We start from the raw sequence: 26,634 nt of genomic DNA, 5'->3' as shown, positions 1-26,634 counted from the left end.
AAAGCAAAGTTTCAGCAAAGACATAGACCACATAAAGAAGACCAAAGTGGACACTTTAGAACTGAAAAATATAATAAAGTAAAAACTCAGTGGATGAGTTCAACAGCAGAATGGAGAGGACAGAGGAAAAAATCAGTGAAGTTGAAGATAATAAATATCGCCCAGTTCAAACAACAAAAAGAAAACAGGTTTAAAAAAATGAAAAGTGCCTCAGGGACTTGGGGGACTTGAACAAAAGATCAAGACATCCCAGATTGAAAGGAGATAGAAAGTGGATAGAAAAAGTATTTGAAGAAATATTAACTGGAAAATGTTCCACATTTTGAAAAGACAAACTTACAGATTCATAAGTTGATCAAATCTCAAACAGGATAAACCCAAAGAAATTCATGCCAACACACATCATAATCAAACTTCTGAAAACGAAAGACAAAAAAATCTCAAAAGCAGGGAGAAAGAAACACCACCTCACCTGTAGAGGGGTTACATTGGAAAAGAGGAGAAGTCTCAAATCAATAACCTAAGCTCATACTTTAAAGGACCAAAAAAAGAGGAGCAAGCTGAACTCAAAGCAAACAGAAGGAGTAGATATTAAAGATAAGAGCAGAGGTCGATAAAAGTGAAAACAATAACAGTAGATAAAAATCATTGAAACATAAAGCTGGCTCTTTGGAAAGATAATAAAATTGACAAACCTCTAACAAGACTGACAGAGAATAAAAGAGAGAAGACACAGATTCCTAATATCAGGAATGAAAGAGACCCTACAGACATCAAAAGGATAATAAGGGACAAACAGCTCTACGTATATATATATTTGACAACTTAGATGAAATGAACCAATTACTCAAAAAGCACAAACCACCACAACTCACCCAGTATGAAATAGGTTATTTGAATAGACCTATAATCATCGAAGAAATGGAGTTTGCAACTTAAAAACTCTGAAAAAGAATCCCCAGGCTTAGACAGTTTCACCAGAGCATTCTACAAAATGACTAAAGATGAATTAATGCCAATTCTACACAATATTTTCTAGAAAATAGAAGAGGAGGGAACACTTCCTAACTCATTTTATGAAGCCAGTATTACACCAATACCAAAACCTGACAAAGATAGCACAAAAAGGAAAACTATAGACCAATATCTGTCATCGATGTTGATGCAGAAATTCTAACCAAAATATTAGCAAATATATAAAAAGCTATATATCATGACCAATTGGAATTTATTCCAGGAATGCTAGTCTGATTCAGTATTTGAAAATCAATCAGTGTAATCCACCATAATTACCGGGTAAAGAAGAAACATCACATGATCCTGTCAGTTGGTGGAGAAAAACATTTGACAAAACTCCACACTAATTCTTCATAAAAACTCTTTGAAAACTAGAATTAGATGAGACTCTCCTCCACTTATTAAAGAACATCTACAAAAAATCTACATCTAGCATCATACTTAATGGTGAAAGACTGAATGCTTTTATCCCTAAGATCAAGAAAGACGTAGATGTTCGCTCTCATCCCTGCTATTCAATAAGAGCCAGAAGTTCTAACTAGCTCAATAAGGCAAGAAAAGGAAACATTCAGAAGCCTGTAGATCAGAAAGAAGGACATAAGTGTCTGTGTTTATATGCAGAAAATCCCAAGGAATCTCCAAAAAAAAAAAATCCCCTAGAACTAGTAAGAGAATTCAACAAGGTTGCAGGATGCATGATCAACATACAAAAGTCAGTTTTATTTCTGTGTACTATCAATGAACATGTGGAAACCAACTTTTAAATAAAATAACTTTTATATTCACTCAAAAACAAAAAAGAAATACTTAAGTACATGTACAGGACTTGCATGCTGAAAACTATAGAAACTGATGAAAGAAATCAAGGTCTAAATAAACGAAGAGACATACCATATTCATGGGTTGGAAGATTCATGAAGATGTCCATTCTTCCCAGTCAGATTCCTGCAATTCCTTTCAAAATCCCAGCAAGATTTTAAAAACCTATATACAAGATTATTCTAAAATTATATATAAAGGCAAAAGTAGAATAGCCAAAAAAATTATGAAAAATAAGAATAAAAATTGGAGGAATCATTTGACCCAATTTCAAGACCTCTTATATAGCTACATAATTAGGACTGTGTTTTTGGCAGAGAGATAGACAAAACTCAACAGTAAAAAACAAAAATAAACAATCTAAAAGACATCAAGTGACACCAAAGAGGATCTGTGGATAGCAATGAAAAGATCAACATCATTAACTAGGGTAATTACGATCATGATGAGAGACCACTTCACAAGTATTAGGAAAGCTAAAATAAAATAGCAACGATACCAGATGCTGGTGAGGACGTGGAGAAACTGGATCTCTCCCACATTGCTGGTGGGAATGTAAAATGGTACAGCCACTTTGGAAAATAGTTTGACAGTTTGTTAAAAAACTAAACATACGCTTACCACTGTATGTATTAGTCAACGTTCTCCAGAGAAACAGAGGCGGTAGAATCTGTAGATAGATAGCTGGTTGGATGCATAGATGGATAGATAGATGGATGGATGGATAGTTGGATGGATGGATAGATGGATGGATGGATGTATGGAAAGATGGATAGATGGATGGATGGATAGATGGATGGATGGATGGATGGATGGATGGAAAGATGGATAGATGGATGGATGGATAGTTGGATGGATGGATAGATGGATGGATGGATGTATGGAAAGATGGATAAATGGATGGATGGATAGATGGATGGATGGATGTATGGAAAGATGGATAGATGGATGGATGGATGGATGGATGGAGAGATGGATGGATGGATAGCGAGAGAGAGAGAGATGGATAGATAGGTAATTTATTTTAGGGAAATGGCTCATGCAGTTATGGAGACTGGCAAGTCTGCAGGGTGGATCAGCAGACTGGAGACCTAGAGCAGAGCCACTGTTCAGTTCATGTCCAAAGGCCATCTGCTGGCAGAATTCCTTCTTCACTGGGCGAGGCTAGTCTTTGTTCTTTGGACAAAGCCCACCCACATTTTGGAGCACCATCTGCTTTTACTGAAAGTCCACTGATTTAAATGATGATCTCATCCAAAAACACCCTCACAGAAGTGTCCAGAATAATGTTTGACCAAATATCTGCACTGTGGCTCAGCCAAGTTGACAGAAAATTAACCATCACATCTTGTAACCCAGCTGTTGCACTCCTAGGCATTTATCTCATAGAAGTGAAAACTTATTTCCATACAAAATCTCGTGTGATTATTTATAGCAGCTTTATTTCTAGTAGCCTCAAACTGGAAAAACTAAAATGCCCTCCATAGGTGACCGGTTAAACAAACTATGGTCCATCCATCCAAGCCATGGAATCCTGCTCAGCAGTAGAAGGGAAGGGACTGCTGGCGCAGGCAGTGACTCGGGTAGTCTGGAGGGCATTGTGCTGAGTGAAAAAATCAATCTCAGAAGGCCACATACTGTGTGATTTCATGTACATAGTATTCTCAAAATGAGAACACTATAGAAAAGGAAACCAGATTCGTGGTTGCCAGGGCTGAGGAATGGTTGGGGGCGGCGGCGGTGTGACTATAAAGGGGTAGCATAAAGGCGTAGCATAGGAGATCTTCGTGGTGGGGGGCAGTTCTGCATTTCTGTTGAGTGGTGGTTGCACAAATCCACACATGTGATAACAGGACTTGCAAGCACACACACACCGCACCCTAGTGTCAGGGCCCTAGTTTCGGGATTGCACTGATTGTGTCAGGTGTCACCAGTGGGAAAAACTGGGTGAAGGGAACATGGGACCGCTTTGTACTATCTTTGCAACTTACTCTTAATTCATTATTGCTTCAAAATAAAGTTTTGAAGTTTAAAAAACCATTTTGGCGTATCTTTTTTTTTTTTTAACTTTGTTTTGGACAAAATATTTTCCAAAAAGAGTTTGTGTGTACTGTGATTTATGAAAATAGTATATAAGCTAGATGGCCTAAGAGGTAACTGAGTATTTTATTATGTGGATTGAAATGCTCATAGAATATAGTTTGCCTTCTTTTAAACGATGCTTCAAAATGATATCTATAAAGTTAAATTACTAAAGTTAAAGATTCTTATGTTAGGAGATGTTTTAATTTGGGAAAATGTTCGCCTGATTGGCTTTCAATTACTTAATCATTACATAACTTAGAATACATCTGTTAAATAGAATCTTATTGTGGTCTTTTCAGTTGATCATATTTAAATCATTAAGAATGTTAAATTTGCGGTTACTGTTTGAACAATTTTACTAGCCTGCTCCCTCATGAACAATACTATGACTTTTATTTTTACCAGTATTCTTCAACATCCAAATATTCTTCAGTGTGTTGGACAGTGTGTAGAAGCAATCCCCTATCTTCTGGTGTTTGAGTTCTGTGACTTGGTAAGTTTTCAGTAGAAATTCAAAGTCAAGTATTCAGAAGTTTTTTACCAAAGTGTTTTTGACAGATAGAAATGCTGGATGAGGGACTGCTTTCACTTCTGTTCCAGCTAGTTAATTCCAAAGAAAAATTATTAATAAACTCGATATATTAGCTTTCAGTGGGTTATATTATAGTAATCCCCCCAAATCTCAGTGGCTGATAAGAGCAAAGTGGTTCTCATTGGCTCTGGGTCAGCTGCAGCTCTGCTCTAGGCTATGTTCACCTCTACCCCAGGGTCAGTGTTTTATTCTATCTGTAGACGCTGGGGAGAAAAACGTGTATTCTGGTGGTCTGTACAGTATGTCTATATGGATCTTTTGGGTCAAGTTTATGAGGCTGTTCAAATCTCTTGTATCCTTCTGATTTGTGGGGAGGGGGCAGGGATAGAGGGAGCCTGGGTCAGTTTTCTATGAGTTATTGAGAGGCATGTTGAAATTTCCTGCTCTGATTATGGATTTTCCTTATTTTTCCTTATAGTTCTAGTTGTTTTGCTTTGTACATTTTGATACCCTGCTGTGTCAGGGATCCAGATTTAGAGTTGATATAACTTCCCTTAATTTGAAACTTTTATCATTATGAATGCACTCTCTTTAAGATTAAAAACATTAGTGAGGATTAAGTCTGTTTTTATTGATGTTAATATAGTTATGCCAGCTTTCTTTTGGTTAGAATTTGCCTGGTTTATCTCTGTCAATCCTCTTCTCTGGTTGACATCTCTTGTAATTAGCTTACGGTTAGAATTTTATTAACCTGTCAGTCTCGGTCACTTAACATGGAACAGGTCATCCAATTATGTTTATTGTACCTACGAGATATTTGGAATGTTATGTGCCTGTTGTGTATTATTTTTTTACCCGCTTCAACTTTTCTTTTTTGCTTTTTTTCTAACCTTCTTTTAGATTCTTGAATTTTTTTGTTTTTCAGTTTTCCCCATCTACTATTTTAGATACTGTTTCTTAATTTTGTGTATGGTTACACTAGAAGTTACAACATGCATATTTAGTGTAACAAGGTCTAAAATTAATCAGTATTTTAACCCTTCTCCAGAGATGCTGGGACCTCATAAAGCTCTCTCTCCATGTAAGGAAACCAGAGTTAATCCTACTTTTCTGTGCCCTCCCCACATTTTCCCCCATCATGGAGGGTGCTTCCTGATTGAACACTTGGTGTAGAAAGGCAGCGTGCTGTTCTCAAGGGACCCAGAGAGAAAACTGGCCATTGTCCTCTAGGTCTCCTACTTAGAGGGAGCAGACACGTGATAATTGCCATTTAGCCTGATTATTTAATAGAGGCACGAGAATGAAGAGGAAGGAGTTCGCAAGGATGTTTCTCATAGTTTTATTGCGTAGCTGGTTTTGATTATCTCAGAATTATCAGAGCTATGGTATGTATGATCCTCACTTATCATAATACGAAAATAACTCCTTTTAGTCTAGCTCTTGGTGACCAGTATGATAGGTGACACAGCATGTGAGGGAAGAAGACCAAAGATGCATTTTTATGTCATGAGACAAGTTTGCTTGTCAGAGTTCTGCTTTTCTGAGACATTTAATGGTATCTTTTTTGGGTCCCTGATATTGATTATAAATAAAAATGGGAACGTTCTTCATGAGTGACTGTAACAGAAATAACAGCAGGAATCACCATCTTCTTGAAGTAGCACATTTCCAGGCTAATCGAGGTGGTTTATAAAACTAGCTCATGTACTTTGGCATTTTCTTATTCTTCACCCTGTTTGTCCATTCCTGAAAGTTTTACTAGACAAGGTTGTTGTTTTTCCTGGAATAGTAAAAGCTTAATGTTTTCTTCTAAGTGGGTTCAGGTAATGGGTTTAGTTTTAGTGCTGTTCTAATTTGTTTTTTTTTGTTTTTTTATTTTTGTCTGCATTGGGTCTTCATTGCTGCGTGCGGGTTTTCTCTAGTTGCGGTGAGTGGGGGCTACTCTCATTGCGGTGGCTTCTCTTGTTGTGGAGCATGGGCTCTAGGTGCGAGGGCTTCAGTAGTTGTGGCACATGGGCTCAGTAGTTGTGGCTCTAGAGCGCAGGCTCAGTAGTTGTGGCTCATGGGCTTAGTTGCTCTACGGCATATGGGATCTTCCCGGACCAGGGCTCAAACCCGTGTCCCCTGCATTGGCAGGCAGATTCTTAACCACTGTGCCACCAGGGAAGCCCTCTAATTTGTTTTTAAATGAAGCTGCCTGGTTTTCTTGGGAATAGTTTATACCTTATAAAGAAACACTAAGACATCACAAAAAACACAAATAACTCCTTTACAATTACCATGAATGACCCAGTATTGACAAGATTGTATTACTGTCACTGTACAGACATTATTTTTATGTAAATATGATAAATACATGTTTTTCGTTAAGGCAACATTCTTTTTTTTAAATTTTATTTATATATCTATCTATCTGTTTATTTATTGGTTGTGTTGGGTCTTTGATGCTGCGCGCGGGCTTTCTCTAGTTGTGGCGAGCAGGGGCTGCTCTTCGTTGCGGTGCGTGGGCTTCTCATTGCAGTGGCTGCTCTTTGTTGTGGAGCACGGGCTCTAGGCATGCAGACTTCAGTAGTTGTGGCTCACGGGCTCTAGAGTGCAGGCTCAGTAGTTGTGGTGCACGGGCTTAGTTGCTCTGCAGCATGTGGGATCTTCCTGGACCAGGGCAGGATCCTGAGTCCCCCACATTGGCAGGCGGATTCTTAACCACTGTGCCACCAGGGAAGTCCCCAACATTCTTTTTGTAGAATTTTTCCCTCGTACTTTTCTATCTCAGATTCAAATGCATATTCTCCAAGTACTTACACTAGACTAAGTATTCAGAACATACATATTAACTTACCTACATTTCTGTTGACTTTCATGTTTTGGGATGAAGATTATGGATACAGCCCTCCAGAATTAGGCAATGTGACTTCTTGAAACACATTTTATGTGACTCTCGTAAGTCATGTTCACTCTCCTCAGTCACTCCTGAAGGCTGAACATCTAGAAAGAGCCCTCATCCCCACCAAAAGCTTTCACTGGCAGTGCAGAGCTAATAGCCATTTTTATTTAAGTGCACTGCCCAAGGGTACATTGATCAATAGTAAAATTAAAAAACAATAATTTTTCTCCCTGAAATTAAAATAGAATTTCCACATGATCTGGCAATTTCACTTCTAGGTACATATATCCAAACAGTTGAGAGCAGGGTCTTATTTTCTTTTCTTTTTTTTTTTTTTTTTTTTTTTTTTTGATGTGGACCATTTTTAAAGTCTTTATTGAGTTTGCTACAATATTGCTTCTGTTTTACGTTTTGGTCTTTTGGCCTCGAGGCATGTGGGATCTTAGCTCCCCGATCAGAGATCGAACCCGCACCCCCTGCATTGGAAGGCGAAGTCCCAACCACTGGACCGCCAGGGAAGTCCCTGGGTCTCATTTTCATGCCCGTGTTCACAGCAGCATTATTCACAGTAGCCACGAGGCAGAAGCAGCCCAGGTGTCCATCAGTGGTTGAACAAGTAAAATTGGGTCTATCCATACACTGGAGTATTATTCAGCCTTAAAAAGGAAGGAAATTCTGACACATGCTGCACTATGGAAGAACCTTGAGGTCATTATGCTCAGTGAAAGAAGCTAAGTCACAAAAACACAAATACTGTAGGATTCCACTTATATGAGGTCCCTGGAGTGGTCAAACTCACGGAGACAGAAGGTAGAAGGGTGGGTGCCAGGGGCTGGGGGGAGGTGGGGATGGGGGAATTAGTGTTTAATGGGGACAGACTTTCAGTTTGGGAAGATGAAGAGAGTTCTGTGGGTAGACAGTGGTGATGGCTGCACAACAGTGTGAGTGTACTTAATGCCACTAAACTGTCCCCTTAGAGACACTTAAGGTGGTACTTTTATGTTACGTGGTTTTTACCACACAAAAGACATTGGTAATTACTACTCTTATGGAAGGGGCTGTACCGCTGTTAACTATACTGGGAGGAGGCTGGTATGCCCTTGGGAAATCTGTCAGTCAGCACTTGGAATGTCCAGCCTCATATCAAGGTAAAGGCCGTTAACCCAGGGAGCCCCCCACCTTGCCCGGCAGTGATGTCACATTTATCTCCGAGGGCAGTTTCGTTCTCATCATCTCTGGACCCTAGTAAGTTGCAGAGGGACCAGCTCCTGGGCAGCGAGGGCTGGGCCTCGACTGGGGGCACTGGCCCTGCAGTTAGGTCCTCGGGGCTCAGTGTGTGCAGAGACCAGGTGGCAGAAACGGTCAGCTCGTGTCAGCCCCGTGAGCCATAGAGGTGCCTTCCTGCCTGGACTGCAGGGCCGTTCCCAGCACACCCCAAAGCCTGGCTTCACCTGAGCCCTGCTCCCAGCCTGGATGCCCCAGAAGCCTCCCAGAAAGAGGCCAGACTGAGCAGAGGGGCGTCGTTCAGGGCAAAAGCACCTTCCGGCCAGGGTCCCGAGGCCAGAGGCCTGTAGCCCAGGATTGGTAATCAGCAGCTGCAGCCACAGTGAAAGGAGCCACTATCTTCACATGTTCTTAGTAGGTCAGGAGCTATTGAGTGAATGTTGGCCTCTTCCGTCGTCACCAGGCAGTGATCATGCTCAGCGATAACATCTTTTAAGGAGAAAGGAGAGAATATTTTCACACTTACTTAAGTCATTCCTTGTGAGATAGAATTACCAGTCTCTGAAAAGCACTTTATCTTAGAATTTTTATGAAAGAAAATGAAAACTCTTCTGAGTTTGGTAGCTGGACCAGAGTCACCGATGTGTACTGCTGATGGTGCAGTGTTCGTGAGGGGAGAGATCACTGCAGCGTGTTGTGTGTAACTTGTGGCCATAGGAGGTACACCATGCTCTCACACGTGCTCTCACAGGTCTACGCGGGCAAGATTGTTCGGGGGTAAGGGTCACTCAACAGAAATGTATGAGCACCTGTTGAGTACAAAGAGCTGTGCCCGGTGCTCCCGGGAACACGGGTGAGTCACCCTGATCCTGCCTTCCCTGCCTGTAGAGCCAGGAGGGCCTGCCTTCAGATGCTGGTCCTGCCACTTACTTGTGTATCACCTTGGGGAGTTACGTGACCTCTTTAAGCCTCAGTGTAGACATCTGTAAAATGGGGGTGATACTGCCCACCGTGTAGGCATAGTAGGTGCTCAGGAAGTGGTAGTTATTTTTATTCATTTTTAGTTTCTTAATTGATAATTTAAAGGTTTGGGTAGTTCTGTGTAGCAATTCTAACTAGGCCTACTGGCTCCTTTGGGAAGGCTTCACAAGGGAAGTGGCGTTTGGTCTGAGTGTGGACAGGTGTGTGGATGGACTTTCCTCAGCAGGAAAGGGTCGTAGGAACAGCGTGAGCCAGGCAGGGAAGCTCAACCGTGCATGTGGTCCGGGGTGGCGGGGGGGGCGATAGATGGTCCCACAGTGGGTGGCGTGGGGACCGGGTGAGAGAGCACTGCGTTAGGAGAGGCTGGTTGGCATCCGCTGGGAAAGATCAGCTGGAAAGGGGACAAGCAGAGACCAACTACTTGGAGGCCAGACTGCAGGCCCAGGTGATAAAGACAAGGAAGTAGATCACCTCCACTCCGTCTTATCTCCCGTGAGAGTCAGCAGTTTCTTCCTCTGTCACCGGACTCTGAAGCAAGAGATGATAGTCTTTTCTTTGCAAGGGAGCGATCTTGGTGTCGTGTACAGATTTCCACAGTCCTCTGCGGGCCGGGCTTGCTTCAGCCGCTCAGGAGAGGCAGGGATGCAGGGTCCCGGGCTCCCAGGGCTGTGGGAAGCTTGGCCGCTGCCCACACAGGGGTGGCGGTGTGAGGAGGGCGGGCTCCGACCTGTGCCTTGTGCTGGGCCTGAGGTGTTTGCTTCTCCTTCACTGAGTCTTCTTGACTCAGTCTTCTTCATTTTACAGATTAGAAAACCGGGCTGCAAGAGATGAAGGGCCTCTCGGGGCCACACCCACGCCCGACCTCAGGACCAGGCTTTCTGTCTTCTCTTCTTTGGTTAATTGACTTGCCTGATGTCACATGATTGCTTGTGGCAAAGTGGGGATTTTAACTGATGACTTAATTTTATTCTATGTACTTCTGTATCAGGTAGTTTAATGGCTGTACATTTGTCTTCCACCAGTGGGAAGCCTCCATTTTCGAATTGGCCTTTTGTACAGAAAATGCCTAGTCCACGTCCGTGTCTTATTTGTAAATGAGTTTGTTACGTAAGCCCATGCACTGGGACCCTCCCATGCAGAGATGGGTGATGTGCCCCTGCCACTCGGGAGTGGCAGTAGAAAAGAAAGGACATGGGCTTACCGTGGAACAGGGGTGCACATAGACGGTGTCTCTCACTTGGAGCCAGCAGCAGGGACACGTGCAGAGCAATGACACGGCATCGTCAGGCTTGAAAGGGGGCGGCTGGTAGGGGCGGCACATCCCCGGTCCCCGGGCCCTGCCAGTGGCTCCACTTCGCCACATGTGGCTGCTGCCCTGGGCCCCGAGGCCCTGGCTCTTTGTGAAAATAGGTCCGGGCCTTGGTGATGGGTTGGGTGTGGGCGTCGGAGAGAGCAAACTCAAGAATGAGGGCTTTGGTTTTTGCCTGCTCCACTGGGAAAGCGGTGATGCCATTTCCTGAGGTGGAACAGATCGTCGGAGCTTTGCACTGGGCGTGTTAGGTTTGAGGTGCCTCTTAGGGCATCTAGGAAAGGGTGTCGAGTCCGCAGCTGGACAGATGAGTCTGGGGCTCAGGAGGTGGAGGGGTCTGAGCCAGAGAAATGTATGAGAGGTGATTTTCAAAGCCACAGGATGATAGGATCACCCGGGAATGAGTGTCACGGTGAGGAGATATGAGGACCACAGACAGAGCCCTGGGCGTGCCGACGCCTACAGACCAGTAAGGGGGAAGGTCCAGCACAGGGACCCCAGAAAGGAGTGGCCGGTGAGCTCGGAAGAAAGCCAGGAGACCGGTGGGGAAGGAAGGGACGGGCCCCTCACTTGGTCCTGCCCAGCAGGAGCAGCTAGAGCCCAGCCTGTTGGGGGGCGGGGGGTTCGAGAGAGATTGGGAGGCCAGGAGGCAGGCCAGCCGGCACAGACCCGGCGTTTGAGGCGTCTGTCCATGAAGAGGGGAGGGAAGTGGGGTGGGAGTGGGAACTGGGTTTGGAGGCAGAGGGGCACTTGCTGGTTCTTTGTGGGATTCACCTGAGAGGTATTTGAGCAGAGAAGGGATGGCTCAGGGAGAATAATCCGTGATAACAGAAGGTGCTGTGCAGGTGTGGATGTGGGGGGCGGGGCGGGACTCGAGTGGTGGAGGGAAAAGTAGGCGCAGTCAGAGGGCTTGAGGGAGTTAAGAAACCCTCGGGCTGGGGGCGTTCCCAGGGCTCCCGCCCTACCTCCCTGTTTCATTTTGTCAGTGAACACCGAGCACGCGGCTGTTGCTGCCATTCTTTCCTCCTTTCACTCAGATTTTTTTTTTTTTTTTTTAAATCTTTAAAATTTTTGGCTGCATTGGGTCTTCATTGCCGCGCCGGCTTTCTCTAGTTGCGGCGAGCGGGGGCTACTCTTTGTTGCAGAGCACGGGCTTCTCACTGCGGTGGCTTCTCTTGCTGCAGAGCACGGGCTCTAGGTGTGCGGCCTTCAGTAGTTGCGGCACACAGGCTCAGTAGTTGTGGCTCACGGGCTCTAGAGCACAGGCTCAGGAGTTGTGGCGCACGGGCTTCAGTAGTTGTGGCTTGCAGGCTCTAGAGCACAGGCTCAGTAGTTGTGGAGCACAGGCTCAGTAGTTGTGGCGCACGGGCTTATTTGCTCCACGGCATGTGGGATCTTCCCAGACCAGGGTTCGCACCCATGTCCCCTGCATTGGCAGGCGGATTCTTAACCACTGCGCTACCAGGGAAGTCCTCAGAGTTTTGTTTAAAAACATAAATTTTCCTCCCAAATCCTTCTATTAAATGTATAAACAACTAATTTTTCAGTTATAAAGCTATTTAATTGTTGGGTTTTTACATTGTATTGAAGTTAATTCATTGTTCTCAGTGTCCTGCGAAAAGCTGGACGAAGCCCTCATGGCAGCTGATGCTGGGATTTAAGAGGACCCTTGTGAGTAACCATCTAAAGGTCTTCGAGTGACTCATTCCAAGAAGTCGGCCAAGGGGCTGCTCTGGTATCTGAGATCTTAGTATAAGCACTTTGCTGCCATCTAGTGTCATACATTTTTCTTTTTGAGTATTTTGCAGAGGGGCACAGTTTAGGGAGGATCTAAGAAATTTTTAAAACTTGGATAAAGGAAACTTTATTTTAGTTCAGAATACATTGCTGTTCTCATTGTTTTTCCTCTTCAAATAATGGACCAAAGTAATAATCCCTGTCTACTCACTAAGCATCATTAAAACATAAATAAAATAAGCCAGATATCTAAATACAGCTTTATCTGTTTTGGATAGAATGAGCCAATTTTTAGTACTTATATAATATAAAAATTTTTTCTGTAATTAAAGATTTTGTGCTGATTTTTCTTTTAAATGGTGGTGCCAGGAGAGCTCTGAGGCTCTTTCTAGAACATAGAAAAAGTCCCTCTCAACCCATCACAGGTCTCATCGTCGAGAAACAGTCATCGGGCTCCTCAGTAATCGCTCATGTTTACTCCCCAGGTTAGAGACGTATTTTCCGGGATCGAGCTCACTTTGCCTCCCCCCAGTGTGGGTTGGGAGAGGCTTTTAGTTTTTGCCAAGCTGGAAACTTTCAGAGCGTTAGCGGTCTGAAGCAAAATCCCCTTCTGTTTATTATACTTTATCTTCTAGTGAAATCTGGGGAGTGGCCTATTGTGGGGAGAAGATAACTTTAGAACAGTGAGTGGTAAGGAATATGCTTTAGGTAACCTTGAAAAATAACTACACCCACTCTGCCATTCCTGCCTTCATGGCCAAAGTCACTTGGGAAGTACTTGCTGTTTGCCCGAAGCTTCTGTTTGTTTTGAGAAGTGGCCAGATGCAGCACAGCATAATCCTACTTTTGTGTGAGGGTAGTTTTTTCCTTAGATGGATATTGCAAGAAAGGGGTTAGACAGATGCATGTAAGTGGTCATTTCACTGGTAATGTAAATAAACTTCAGCTCTTGGTTTTCATATGAGCTACCTTATGAAAATCCCATTAACCTGTAGCCTGGTGCTTTTTGCTGGAGTTTTTCTGGGTTAATTTAATTGTCGCCCAAAGCTGGGTTTATTCCCACCACTCCCATGCTGGACAGAGCCTAGCCTGGGTGAAGGTGGGGTTGGGATGAGGAGGGACATGTATTTTTAAAGGGGAGGAAAAGGTGTCTGTTTCTCCGCTGGAGCAGCTTGTAATTGCTAGGGGAGCAAAAGGGGAAAGCACCACATTCGCAAAGAAACAGGAGGACCGTGACGTGGGTGAGCACACACCTTGGTCCCGAGGGGAGCAGCTGCTGCCCTGGCAGAGCAGTTCACTCAGTTTGGGAGACTCCTCCACAGCTGTGTGATTGGCTTTAATTGACTGGACATTCATTCTTATAGAATAATCGGTTTGATCTACGTACTAATTTGATTTGCTCACCAAATAGAATTTTCTTGACAAGTTGGTAAACTGTAGAAGTGCAGCCCCACTGTTTGTTAGCTCTGTGGCCTTGGGCAAAGTTCTTAACCTCCCGAAGCCTATTCCACATCTGGAAAGTGTTTTAAATTGTGAGAGTTATTTGAGGGTAACAGGTGTGGAAACTCCAAGAACAGTGCTTGGCACACGTTCGAAAGCTCCGGTGGTAACGGTTATTGATATCAACATTGTCGTTCATATTAAGATGATGGAAACTGGGAATGAAAACAAATTTAGATTCTTGGTGTGGACCTAGAAGTTACATTAGAATGTATTTATTATTCAGTGTGGACAAATGCTAGTAAAGGAATATTGTGTTTTAAAGTTTAATTCTGGGAGGAATTTGCTATCTTCAGTAGCAGTTATAAGAAATGTATCAGAATCTTTAATTGGTTGAGAAAAATTTCCTTCCTCCGGAGTCTTTTTTGACTCAGATGTAAAGAAAAGTGAAAGCTGTTGGCTTGCTTTCTAAGTTTTATTAACTGATTATATAAAGCTTAAACTTGGAATTAAATCACATCAATAAATACTTAATCATGTGGTAAGCAGAATGTGGAAGATTGCCTCAAAAGTGTATTTCCCAAAAGAGATACACTATAAATCCCCCAAGACATACCGCCCTAAAATTAAAATCATGAAACAGAAACAGGATAAGATAGGGGAGTTCTGTGCAAATACGTGGGGTACTCGGCATTGAAACACGTGTGCTGGGTGTCTAAATGTGAATTTGTCCATTTTCCTGCCGGTGCTGCTGTCCTTTGAACAGGCTTATTTAAATTAACATCACAAATTTTTCTGGAGTGGCTAGAATGTTCTTTCTCGCAGTGGTCTCTGGGCAACACAGGGCCCTGGGGAAGCCGGCAGAGAACTGAAGCAGTTACCGGCACTGAGAGTACTTTTTCCTCCTCTTCCACCCATTTTTCTTTCCTCATCTCCCTCTCTGTTGCTCATGAGTGCTTTGGTGGTGGCCTTTGTGATGTGATGTTCTCCTGGAATCCCTGAAGGTGGTGTGGATGGCACTTCTTTTACTCTCCATCTCATCTCTTAGTTACCTGGAAATTTCTTTACTTCTGCACTTAAATTGTGCATTATTGCCAATTTATCTTTTTTAAGTGTTGTTATCTGTGTGTTTATATAACAAAGGTAAACTAATGTTTAATTTAGAATGATCCTAAAAGGAGAATAGTGTTTTCTCTACCTTTGAAGTATTTGGTTGGAATTGCTTTTTTGTAATTTCACACTTGTTCAGGGTGAGATTATTAAGCTCAAATCGAAATAATTTCCAATAAGTAATCTTAGCCTCTCGGTCAGCTGAGGCGTGTGTGGAGATGCCCGTTTGTTCCCCCGGTCCTCTCTGGAGACTGACCTGGGCTGGTTTCCGCAGGGCGATCTGAAGGCGTACCTGCGCGGTGGCGAGCCCGAGCCGGCGCGGGGGGACGCGCAGACCACGCTGCTGCAGAGGCTGGCGTGCGAGATCGCGGCGGGGCTGGCGGCCATGCACAAGCGGCACTTCCTGCACAGGTGGGTCCCTCTGCTCGCGTGCACCTCCCGCACTGCTGACCCCAGAAGTGTGGGAAGAGGCCCTGCAGGAAGCTCAAGGAGGACCAGCTGTAACGTGAACTCTCGATGTGTAAACAAGGTGTCCGCTCCTGCCCAGTGTCAGAATAAGGGTTGAGCTGGGCTCCATTTAAACCAATGCCGGGGAACAGAGTGCCTCAATACAGCCTAAGGCCTAGAAATTAGTCCCAGAATTTCAAAGAATGCGAAAGAGTGCAGAGGGAACAGTTCCAGTCTTGCATCCTCCTCCTGTCAGCTTCAGGCTCCGACTCCACCCGCTGGGTTTCACGGTGTGGTCCGCCTCCCGTTCCGGAGATGGGAAGAAGGGGTCTGAGGGGCTGACATCATCTTCTCATAGAAGGTCACAGCATTGGTCTCCGACCAACACAACCCAGGCCAGGCTGGGGGTGATCGGAGGTTGTGTGTGAGCGGCACAGTGGTCGGGATAACACATTTCTGTCCAAGCCTTTCTGTTCCTACTTGAATAGCTGCAGCTCTCTGGAGCGCATCGTATCTTGTTCAGATCGTCAATGTAATTTCCGTAATTAAAACAACAAAGGGCTTTGAGTCCTGTCTGAGATGATGATTCTGTGAATAGCCTTTTGAGCTCTGATTTATGTTTAAAATTATTTCTCAGGTCTCTGGACGAACTGGGCAGTGTCTCTTTAGTTGACTTTAAGTCATTTAACTCTTAACAATCCAAAGACCTGAAAAGGAGCGCCTGTGTGTACTGACGCGGAGATGTCCATGAAGTATTATGTATTTTTTAAAGCAGGTTGCACAGGAGTATATTTATAATATGACAACGTTAAAAAAAAATAACTCTTTTATTTGTAGGGGTGTGTGTGTGTGTGTGTGTGTGTGTGTGTGTGTGAACAGGCATGGAAAAATACCTATCAAATTCTCAACATTACTTCAGGGTGGGAAGAAGGAAAATTCACATTTTTCTTACACATCTGTCTTGTCTGGCTTGCATAGTGAGCAAATCATTCTGATAAAGTGCTTTTTAAGAGACCCAGAAGATCATGAGTTTCTTCAGGCCCAAGGCAGAAACCCTTACACAGAACTTCAAAATATAAAGATCTATTTGTTTTATAATGGAGAAATCTTATATTTTGTTTTTTAACTTCATAACAGGTTAATTCCCAGCATATTTGTATTGTTAATCTTTTGTGAAACACAGATGATTACTACCTAATACTTGGTGTAGGAATTTTTAGATTTTGGAGAATGGAGCATTTAAAAAGAATATCATATCAGAATCAGCAACATAAAGTTATCAAAGACAGCTAGAAATTGTGTTTAAAGCCCAAGTCGGTTTCTACTCTTGTATTTTAAAAATTGGCAAGGATGTCAGAGTAAATGTTATCTTCCTGTGAGTTTCTTTAGGTTAAAGTTTTACTTAATTTAGAATCTTGTGAACTTTAGAACAATTAAAGTTGATAAATTTACTCACGTGGTTTGGATTTAATTCAGGTGCATAAACTCAAGGTAAAGAAAATTCTTGAAACCATTGACAACTGTTTCATTTTATTTTAAAAAGTAGCCATATTTTATGTAAAATTTCCATTTGGGGCAAAATTGTGTGCTTTATTTTTTTGTTGGTAGCACAGCGTAATAGCATCTTTTAAAAATTGAAGTATAGTTGATTTACAGTATTGTGTTAGTTTCACATGTACAGCATAGTGACTCAGTTATATATATATATTTCTTTCAGATTATTTGTCATTATATCAATAGGTTATTATAAGATATTGAATACATAGTAGCATATTTTTAAGTTGGACTTTAGAATATTTATTTGCTAACTCAAAGTCGGACTTTCTGTGTTGGTTGAAAATAGAATATCCTACATGTCCAACTGGAAGCTCATCTAGTAAAGCACCCCCAATTAAATTTTATTTTTACTTATCGTCTAAGAGGAGACGCGTGCCTGGGTCTTGGGTAGCCTGTGTTTCTGCAGTCAAACGCGTGACATTCGTGAAGGCCACGTAAACAGCAGGAGCTGCCAGTGTGTTACGCTGCACACCATCCTGCCCTGCTGGCCGAGGGCCTGGGACTTCCTGTCCCCAGCCTGTCAGTCTCCCTGAAGGAGCAGCTCCCATGAGAAGCCACCAGGTCACTGCAGGGAGCTAAGTGCACAGAGCATCCAGCCTGCGGCGTGGGCCTTGTGGTGGCCCACATAGCTGGAGACCTGTGTGACGGTGGCCTTGAGGAGTGCCCAGGTGGCAGCTGTGCACGAAAGGACCTCTGTAGGATTTGCCCAGTTTTAAAGTTAAAGTTACTCTCTGCTGAGAAACACCGAGGTGACTAAGTCATCCAGCCCTAAGAGTGTGGGTGTCCAGTGTTACAGGAGCCCAGTGTTCCTATAACCCAGCTTACACAGAAGGTACGTGTGAGGGGGTTAGGAAGGACTGCGGTAGACCTGTGGGCTGGCTGTGCTGTGTGTCGGGGAAGAGAAGCATGATGGGGGCTGACCTGATAAGCAGGGGTGAAAGCTGTCCAAACCCTAAGCAGAGTTGCCTTTTTGTGCCATGTCGGAGTCCTCTTGCCTTAATCCTCTACCTATATCTCTGTGAGCTGCATCCCCCCTTCAAGTGGTAAGCGGCAGAGTCTCTTCACAACCCACGTAGAGATTTTTCTTTTTAGACCTTCGTGGCTGCCAGCGGCAGGTTGGTGCTGTTAAGTGGCCTCTCCTCAGCTTTACCAGTGTGAGGCACGTTCCGTAATCCTTCTGAGCCTGTTTCTTCTATGAAATGGGGATAATCTTGCCCTGAAGTGCTCTGGTCAAGATTACATAAGGTAACGTGGGCCAAGCCCTAGAAGAGTATTCTGTAACTTTCGGTTGTTTGTTGCTCTTTTGATCAGGAATTCAGGGTCTCTGGGAGACCCTAAGTGGTAACGTGAATAGAGGAGAGGATGGTTTTGGAAATGGCTGCAGCCACACCGAGCTGTTTGCATGAGAGCAGTCCTCCTGGAGATGGGTAAACTCTCATTCCAGTGGAAGCAGAGAACAAGTGGTGATGCTTCCTTGTGACTCAGGATGGGAAGCTGTTTAGAACCCCTTTCCTCTGTGAACGCACGCTTCCCGCATCTGGCGGCTCTGCTCACGTGGCTGGGTCCCACTGACAGCTGAGGCCACCTCGAGTGCTGCCAGCCAAGGGGGACGGGGCCAGAGCTTTAGAGCCTTTCAGGGCTGGATCGCTTGGCAGCTTTGCCACTAGACCTGTTTTTCAACTTGAAGGAAGAATATACTGGGTATGTTTGTATTTCCTGACCCAAACCAGCCATTGACGTCAAGAGTTACCTCTGCCATTAAAAAGTTACACCTTTGCGTTTTCCTATTCTTTAGCTTGGCATGTTGTTGGCCTTCAGAGAGTGTTTATTTTTACTAATTTTGAATTGAATTATATCATCATTTAGAATCTGGATAACACTTCAATGTTTTGAAAACATTTCATATTTAAAAAAATTTTATTCTTATAAAAACCGTATGAGTTAACCCTTACAGGTTAGGCCCCCCCTTTTTTTGGCAAGGAAAATTGAGGCTCTGATGTGTCAATTGACTTAGCCCAAAGTCACATAGTTCTTAGCGGTGGAGCCAAGATTCGTTCCCAGGTCTCTGACTTTGTCCAGTGCTTTTGCCACTGTACTCTGGTGACGGGATGTTTGGGGTAGAGGGAGGGAGCAGGTTTAGAAGAAATTCTCTCAGTCACACCATTGTTTTCCTCCTCATTACCCCTGGTTTTCAGGTAATGAGAAGCACTTCCTCCTTCTCTGAGAGCAACAGTTGAATTGTATAAGAGTTTCACAATGTTGTTTATAACGAGAGCCGCAGGTCTTTTGCAGGTATAACTTTTCATCTTTTATCTAAGCTTCTCCTTTCCTGTATCTGAAGACCTGCAGGAAACATGTGTGAGGAGAGAGGCGAGGAGGGAGGCAGCTGGGTGGTCCTGGAGTGGATCTAGTGGCCTGAGTGGAAGGTGCCAGGGGCTCTGCAGGTGCCCTGCTGGCCTCGCCCTGCTGCCCCACCACAGATGACACGCAGACGCCCCGGCCGGAACGCTGGCACCCAGCTTTTAATGCTGGTCCTAGGACACAGGTGTTGGGGAGGTTGAGAATGATGTGTTGGGGCTTCCCTGGTGGCGCAGTGGTTAAGATCCGCCTGCCAATGCAGGGGACACGGGTTCGAGCCCTGGTCCGGGAGGATCCCACATGCCACGGAGCCACTAAGCCCGTGTGCCACAACTACTGAGCCTGCTCTCTAGAGCCCGGGAGCCACAACTACTGAGCCCATTTGCCATAACTACTGAAGCCCATGCACCTAGAGCCTGTGCTGTGCAACAAGAGAAGTCACTGCAGTAAGAAGCCTGTGCACCACAACGAAGAGTAGCCCCCGCTTGCCACAACTAGAGAAAAGCCCCCACGCAGCAACGAAGACACAACACAGCCATAAATAAATAAATACATAAATAAATAGAAGGATCTGTTTACAGGGGCTCCAGAAATTCTGGTTGGAGGTGCTCAGAGCCTCTGCGGCAGGACCTGCAGGGCCGCACGGGTGCAGCTCTTGGTCCAGAGGGTCAGGCTGCCTTAGAGCCTTGTATTCTCCTGCCCGCGTGTGGCCCCCCTCCCTTTCTTCCTTCACTCCAAAAGACAGGGACCACTTCTCTCCTTGAGATGGGAGGTTTCTACAGGCACTCCTCGTTTTATCACGCTTCGCAGATGCTGCGGTTTTTTACAAATCAAGGGCCTGTGGCGGCCCTTTGCTGAGCACGTCTGTCAGCGCATTTTTCCAACAGCGTTTGCTCACTTCCTGTCTCTCTGTCACATGGTGGTAATTCTCGCAATATTTCAAACCTTTTCATTGTTATTATGTTTGTTACGATGATCTGTGATCAGTGATCTTTGATGTTACTTATTGTAATTATTTCGGCATTTTTTAAGCAATAAAGTATTTTTTAATTAAGGTTTATACATCGTTTTTTCTTTTTTGGACATAATGCTCTTGCACACCCAATAGACTACAGTGTAGTGTAAACATCACTTTTCTATGCACTAGGAAAGCAAAAAATTCATGTGACTCGTTTTACTGCGAGATATGCTTTATTGCGGTGGTCTGGAACCAGACCCGCAGCATCTCCCACATGCGCCTGTATACTGTCTATAACAGTAGGGGGGTCCCGAGGTGTTCCCCAGACGCCTCCACAGGCCTGATGGCTTCTGGATGGTGCGCCGTGAAAATACGGCTTGTAAACATAGTGTAAAGAAGAACTGAACACATCTTAACTGGCAATTGAGATCAGCATGTTTATTGAGGAGCAGCTGCACACACGGCACCGTGCTCTGACTGGTAATGGATTGGTGGTGGTGGTTACTGATGGTGGAAGACGGAAATACTGACCCTGGCAGAGTCACTTCAGTTCTCTGTGCCTCAGTTTCCTTTTCTATAAACAGGGAACATAATAGTGCCCACCTCAAAGGCTTGTCGTGAAGATTAAGTGAGTTAATACGTGTCAGGTGCTTAGAGAAACACCTTGTGTAAAGTGCTTGGCGCACATTAGCCATTATTGTATGATCGGATCAGTGTCGTCGTACACACCAGGCTGTCACTGAAGTACATCAGCCTTAGCTGCTGCTGTCCCCATTCTCATTATTGTGTTACATTTCAGACATGTGAGCTTTGGAAATTAAAATCGTCGAAAATAAGAATTTGATAAAGTTTTTGGTCTTCAACAGTCATATAAAGACAAACGTTTTAAATTTTGGACTATAGAAATTCAGCTTCTGATTACTTTTATTTGTGATTTAAAACTATAAATTAGGTATCCGATTCTATTTTAATTTAGTGGCTTTTTTATTCATGTGCCAGTTGATAATTAAAAAGATTCTAAGGGGTAAAACTGAAATCCAAAAAATGTAATCTGATGTTTTTATGGGAAGTTCCTTTAGAAGAAGTAGTTTTTACTTTTCAAATTAGGTGTTTTTGAAAATTAACTTGTTCTTAAATAAACTATGTAAGTAAGTTGTTTTACGTGAGTCTTGAAAATATGCTCTTTGCCTCCCTCTTGGGGAGGTGGAGTTTGGAAGAGATGAGAGTGATTTGGAAAGGGTCTCCTTATAATGCTTGCATATCTTTGAAAAAGGAGTTAAAAACCAAACATTTTTAATAATGTAGATTATTTTCGAGCGCTTGAAGTTGTAACTTTATTCTTCTTTACTTACATTAAAGAGACTACTACTAGACTATTACTCAGGTAATGCAAGTTATTTAAAAAAAATTCAGACAATTTAGCCAATTTAGAATTCTTTCTTCACAAGGACTCAGAGGCAAAGAATATACAAATCAATTTTCACTGCAAAGTAAAGGAGCTGTTACAGTGGAGGATTACTGGACTGAATGTCAATACTATGACATAGTATGAGTGTGTTTCATGTTTGGTAATTGCAATCATTGTTGCTTTTGTTGTGGTCATCCATGTACAATGCTTGGTGTCAGTCGATTTATCTCTTGTAAAAATAAAATACAGTGTGTGTGTGTGTGAAAAAAAAAAAAAAAAAAAATAAAGCCCGTGGTAGAAAAAAAAAAAAAAAAAAAAAAAGAATTCTTTCTTGGTAACTCTAAAGATACTAGGAAATGAGCCATAAATCTGGTATTAATGCAGAACAAGGTACGGATATGGTCAGTATTTAACCTTAGCAGTCCGAGTGATTTACAAAAAAATCTGATCATCTCCATTCTTTAAGTAATTAGGAATATGGTATTACCTTTTTCTGTGAAAAAGGATTTTAAAACACGAATTATTAAGCAGGGAGCTCAGTACACTAGCTGCTTACTCAAGAAAGCCTTTATCCATAGCAATTTCGTGTCACATCATCCTGGGTGTTGATTCTCCTTGTTCTCGTGTTCACTTCGCTCTTTCTGTTTTCAGTGATTTAGCCCTGCGGAATTGTTTTCTTACCTCGGACTTAAATGTGAAAGTGGGAGATTATGGAATAGGATTCAGCAGGTACAAGGTAAGCCAAAGGTTTAAGGGTCCTCTCCTTGACGTGATTTAATTTCATACTCATGAAGTGGTCGTATCACGAAATGCCATGCCTTTTTGGAAAGCGGGGTAAATAATTATTGCTACCTGTATAATAAAATACACGTCATATAAATATTTCTCTGTTACATGTTCAGTAAAATTTCAGCTCAAATTCGGTAAGCTTGGGGTTTGGATTTTTAAACTCTGTTATAACTATATCCCCAAAGAAAATAAATGAAGTACGTGAGATTTTCATTTGTGTGTGTTTGCGTAGCCCAGCTGAGTGAGGTGCCATAATGTGGGGCAAAAAAATATCACGCAAATGTAAGTCAGTTCTTTGTCTACATGGTAGCTCTAGCGTCTTGAGCGCTTGCTGTATACCACCCAGGCACTATGAAGTACTTGCCTGCACGATCTCATGTAATCCTCACTGTAAAGGGAGGTAGGTGTGTCTTCCTGATCTTAGGGATCAGGAAGACGGCTCAGTACGTTTGTTGCTTGCCCAGAGTCACAGAGCTGGTAAATGGTTGAACGTGGACTCAACCAGTCTGTCTGACTCGAAAGCCTGCCCTCTTACTCATTAACCGCCCCACTCCCCTGTTCGGGGATACGGCCCAGCATAGTTTACAAGATGTTTTGCTCAGAGTCGTGTTCTGTGCCTCAGACACGGCGTACCTTCCTCTTCCAGGAAGGATGACTGAGCAAACGTTCATGGCTCAGAGACCAGCTCATGAGGCCCAGGAGGCTTCAGGGAAACCCTCACCCACCTTCTGCCCAGAAAGTCGGTCTCGTGCCCCCTTCTTTTTCTGACATGTTTTTTTGGGGTGGAGCTTGTGTTTTCTGAGAATGACCTGGAATTAAATCATTGAGCTCACTAAAAGTGTTATAAAATTCAAAATTCTATATGCTTTCTAACAAAACAGGAGGATTATATTGAAACAGATGATAAAAAATTTTTTCCTCTGCGATGGACTGCTCCAGAATTAGTAACCAGCTTTCAAGACAGACTACTAACTGCAGATCAAACTAAGTATAGTAATATCTGGTATGTATTGATTTATCATTCTGTTAGGCTTTTGTTGTTAGCAAAGTCCTGACTTCTTTCTTCTCAAGTACTTTCTTAAGGGAAAGTAATTGAATAAGACAGAGGAACACCAGAGTGCCTGATGGTGTGAAAAAAAACAATTTATTGACATCATAGCAATTATCACAGTTGCCATGATGCAGTTAACTTTTCTCTTACCCATTTGACAGTAATAATCTCCATAAAAGCAGGAACCAAGGCTATTTTCTTTGCCTACTACAAGGCCTGGCTTACAATAGATGTTTAGTAAATATTTATTGAAGTGAATGAAAAAAACAGAAAGGTTTGGACCATTATGTAATACTGAGATGTATGTCAGTTTAATGGAAGTTGAAAAAATGTATATGAGTCTTTAGCAATTTCTATTACAGCTTCTTTAATTTATGTCTACATTTTTTTGTGTTATTGTCCTGCTTTTTCTATTTTCTTTTTCTCTTCTTGCCTTCTTTTGATTTTTTTTTAAACTGTTTTTTCCTGTTAGCTTGGGAGCTGTATACTCTATTCCTATACTTTTATTGGTTACCCTAGAAATTATAACATGTATACTTCACTTAACTTAGTCTAATGGTAGTTCTCATCTTGACCCTGTTTCTGAGCAATACAAGGGCCCCAGGCTACTTTAACATACTTTAACTTGGTTTAGTTTTACTCTACACACACACACGCAATTATACGTCCTTGTTGGGTATGTTGATTTTTTCTTTTAACCCCACAAGACATTACTATTATTTTTTTAGCATCAGTGTTTGTTTAGGTTTATCCACGTAATCAAATCACTTTGCTGTTTTTTGTTTTTTGTTTTTAAATCTCAGACCTTCCATCTGGGATCACTCTCCTTTTGTCTGAAGTATGTCCTTCAGAATTTCCTTTAGTGAGGTTCGACTGGTAATAGATTCTCAGGTCTTTCTCCGTAGGTCTGAGTGTACCTTTATTTTGTCCTCGTTCTTGAAGTATATTTTTACTTGATGACAGTTATTTTCTCTCAGCATATTGAAGATCTCACTCCACTGTCTTCTGGCTTCCATTGTTGCTCTTGAGAAGTCAGCTGTAAATCTCCCTAAGCTCTTTGAAGGTAACGTGACTTTTTCCTCTCTGGCTGCTTTTAAACTCTTCTCTTTGTCTTTTGATTTTTGTAGCTTCACTATAGTGTGTATTGGTGTGGATTTTTTTGTTTTTCTGCTTGGGATTTATTTGGCTTTTCATATCTTAGGTTGGTGTTCACAGCCCTTATTTACCCTTCAAATACTGCCTCTGCCCCATTTTTTCTCCTTTTGGAAGTCTGATTAGATATATGTTATACCTTCTTGCTCTGTCTTCTGTCTCTTATTCTCTCTTTTATATATTCCATCTCTTTGACTCTCTGTGCCACACTCTAGATAATTTTTCAGACCTGTGCTCTATCTACTAATTCTCTCTCTTTTTAAAATTCTCTCTTCAGCTGTGTCTATTCTTCTACTAAATCTCTCTATTGAATTCTGTAGTTCAGATATTGGCTTTTCGGTTTTAGGAGGTCTATTTGATTATGATCTACATCAGATAATTCCAGTATCTGAAGTCTTTGTGGATTTGATCTTGCTGGCTCTTGATGGTGGTTTGTTTCCTTGGGGACTTTTTTATGGTGAGGATCTTGGAAACCCAAAATTGAGAAACATTTTTCCAGAGGGGGTCCACATTTGCTTTTGTCAGGTACTTGGGTGTCCCGTCATGTAAGGGACTACTCTAATTCAGGGCTTTATGTATCCAGCTCAAGATCTTTTAGAGCACTCAGATGGTGTGAGTTTGGGCTGTAAGTCCAAGTAAGGGCCAACTCTGTGGTTACAACTTCTTTGGGACTACACTTCCCCGCCAGCACACACACACGTACTCACGCTCCCACATGTCCACTAATTCACAGGACCTCAGTGCCAAGGCAGCTTGCCTTCCAGGCCCGTGAGAGAGGCAGGGGGCAGGTTTATTCCCACTGTGAGGAGGTCTCTGTGAGACCCCTTGCCTTGTGCAGGCCCAGGGCTTTGGCCTGTCCACCACCACCATCACCCGCACTGAGCCTGGTACACCACAGACACAGAAGCCCAAGTTCTGTGCTTCAGCAGATGCTGCAGTCAAAGGTGGTTTTAGCGTTCTGCTTAGTTCACTAAGCTCTAGATTTTGTCCAGGTAATTCCCTGCTATCTTGTCTGCTGTTTGTTTTGTTTAAGAAGTTGCTTTTCATGCTTCATTCATATTTTTACTGTTCTTGCAGGGTGATTGACCTGAAAACTTAGCCTACATTCCCAGAGACAGAGCCTCCCCCTTGTTTCTGACGGGTTAAACAGCCTCTGGTGGCAGGGCTGGCAGTGGTGCCAGCTTCCACGAGAGGCAGGGACCAAACTGCCCTGTGCCAGGGGTGAATGAGAGGGTCCTCTCTCAGCGAGTTTGGTGGAAGAGGGGATAAGAGCTACAGGACATTTTTCTTCCCAGAAGAAAGAGGCTTGCTGGTCCTCAGGGAGACACAGGCCAGTGCGAGGCAACGAGCTGGAGAGAAGGGAATGCTGGCGGTGACCAATGGCGCTTGTCCCCGAGGAGACTGGGCGGGAAAGACTAGGGCATAGAGAGCTGCAGGGCAGGGTGGGCACACGTCTCCTCTTTCTCTGTGGCCTGTGCCAGGAGAAAGGGATGCTCAAGGAAGATGTTAGGAGTCGGGGAAGTGGGGAGTTGAGAAGAAAACCCATGCTTCACGGTCTCTGAAGAACTGGGGAGGGGATTGGTTTGGGAACAGGCCTTGCTGGGAGAGAGAAAGGTAGCTACATCGGGGATTTGGAGAAAATAAGGCAGGTAGAGGTACGCGCCCAGGGTCAAACCAGGCTTGGTGCTGATAACACTCATTTTGCCCCTCATCATAGGTCACCTTTGTGGTCTTTAGCATTTCACGTAAACTACTTATTTTCCTCGGTCAAATAAA

At 43.3% G+C, this 26,634-nt stretch overlaps 1 protein-coding gene across 3 annotated transcripts in view; it reads left to right on the top strand.

The window, feature by feature from the left end:
- LMTK2 (lemur tyrosine kinase 2) overlaps nt 1-26,634 on the top strand; it is an 86,375-nt gene that overhangs the window by 39,876 nt on the left and 19,865 nt on the right. For all 3 annotated transcript variants that reach the window (XM_059896627.1, XM_059896626.1, XM_059896625.1), the window contains exons 6-9: nt 4,327-4,414; nt 15,413-15,549; nt 22,518-22,602; nt 23,537-23,658. In XM_059896627.1, coding sequence (XP_059752610.1) covers nt 4,327-4,414; nt 15,413-15,549; nt 22,518-22,602; nt 23,537-23,658 — 432 coding nt within the window. The remainder of the gene's footprint in view (nt 1-4,326; nt 4,415-15,412; nt 15,550-22,517; nt 22,603-23,536; nt 23,659-26,634) is intronic.

Source organism: Balaenoptera ricei, chromosome 15, assembly GCF_028023285.1.
Source record: "Balaenoptera ricei isolate mBalRic1 chromosome 15, mBalRic1.hap2, whole genome shotgun sequence".
In the NCBI taxonomy this organism is placed as follows: domain Eukaryota; kingdom Metazoa; phylum Chordata; class Mammalia; order Artiodactyla; family Balaenopteridae; genus Balaenoptera; species Balaenoptera ricei.
The sequence above is the reverse complement of the archived record's forward strand: the minus strand, read 5'-3'. Positions and strand labels throughout refer to the sequence as shown.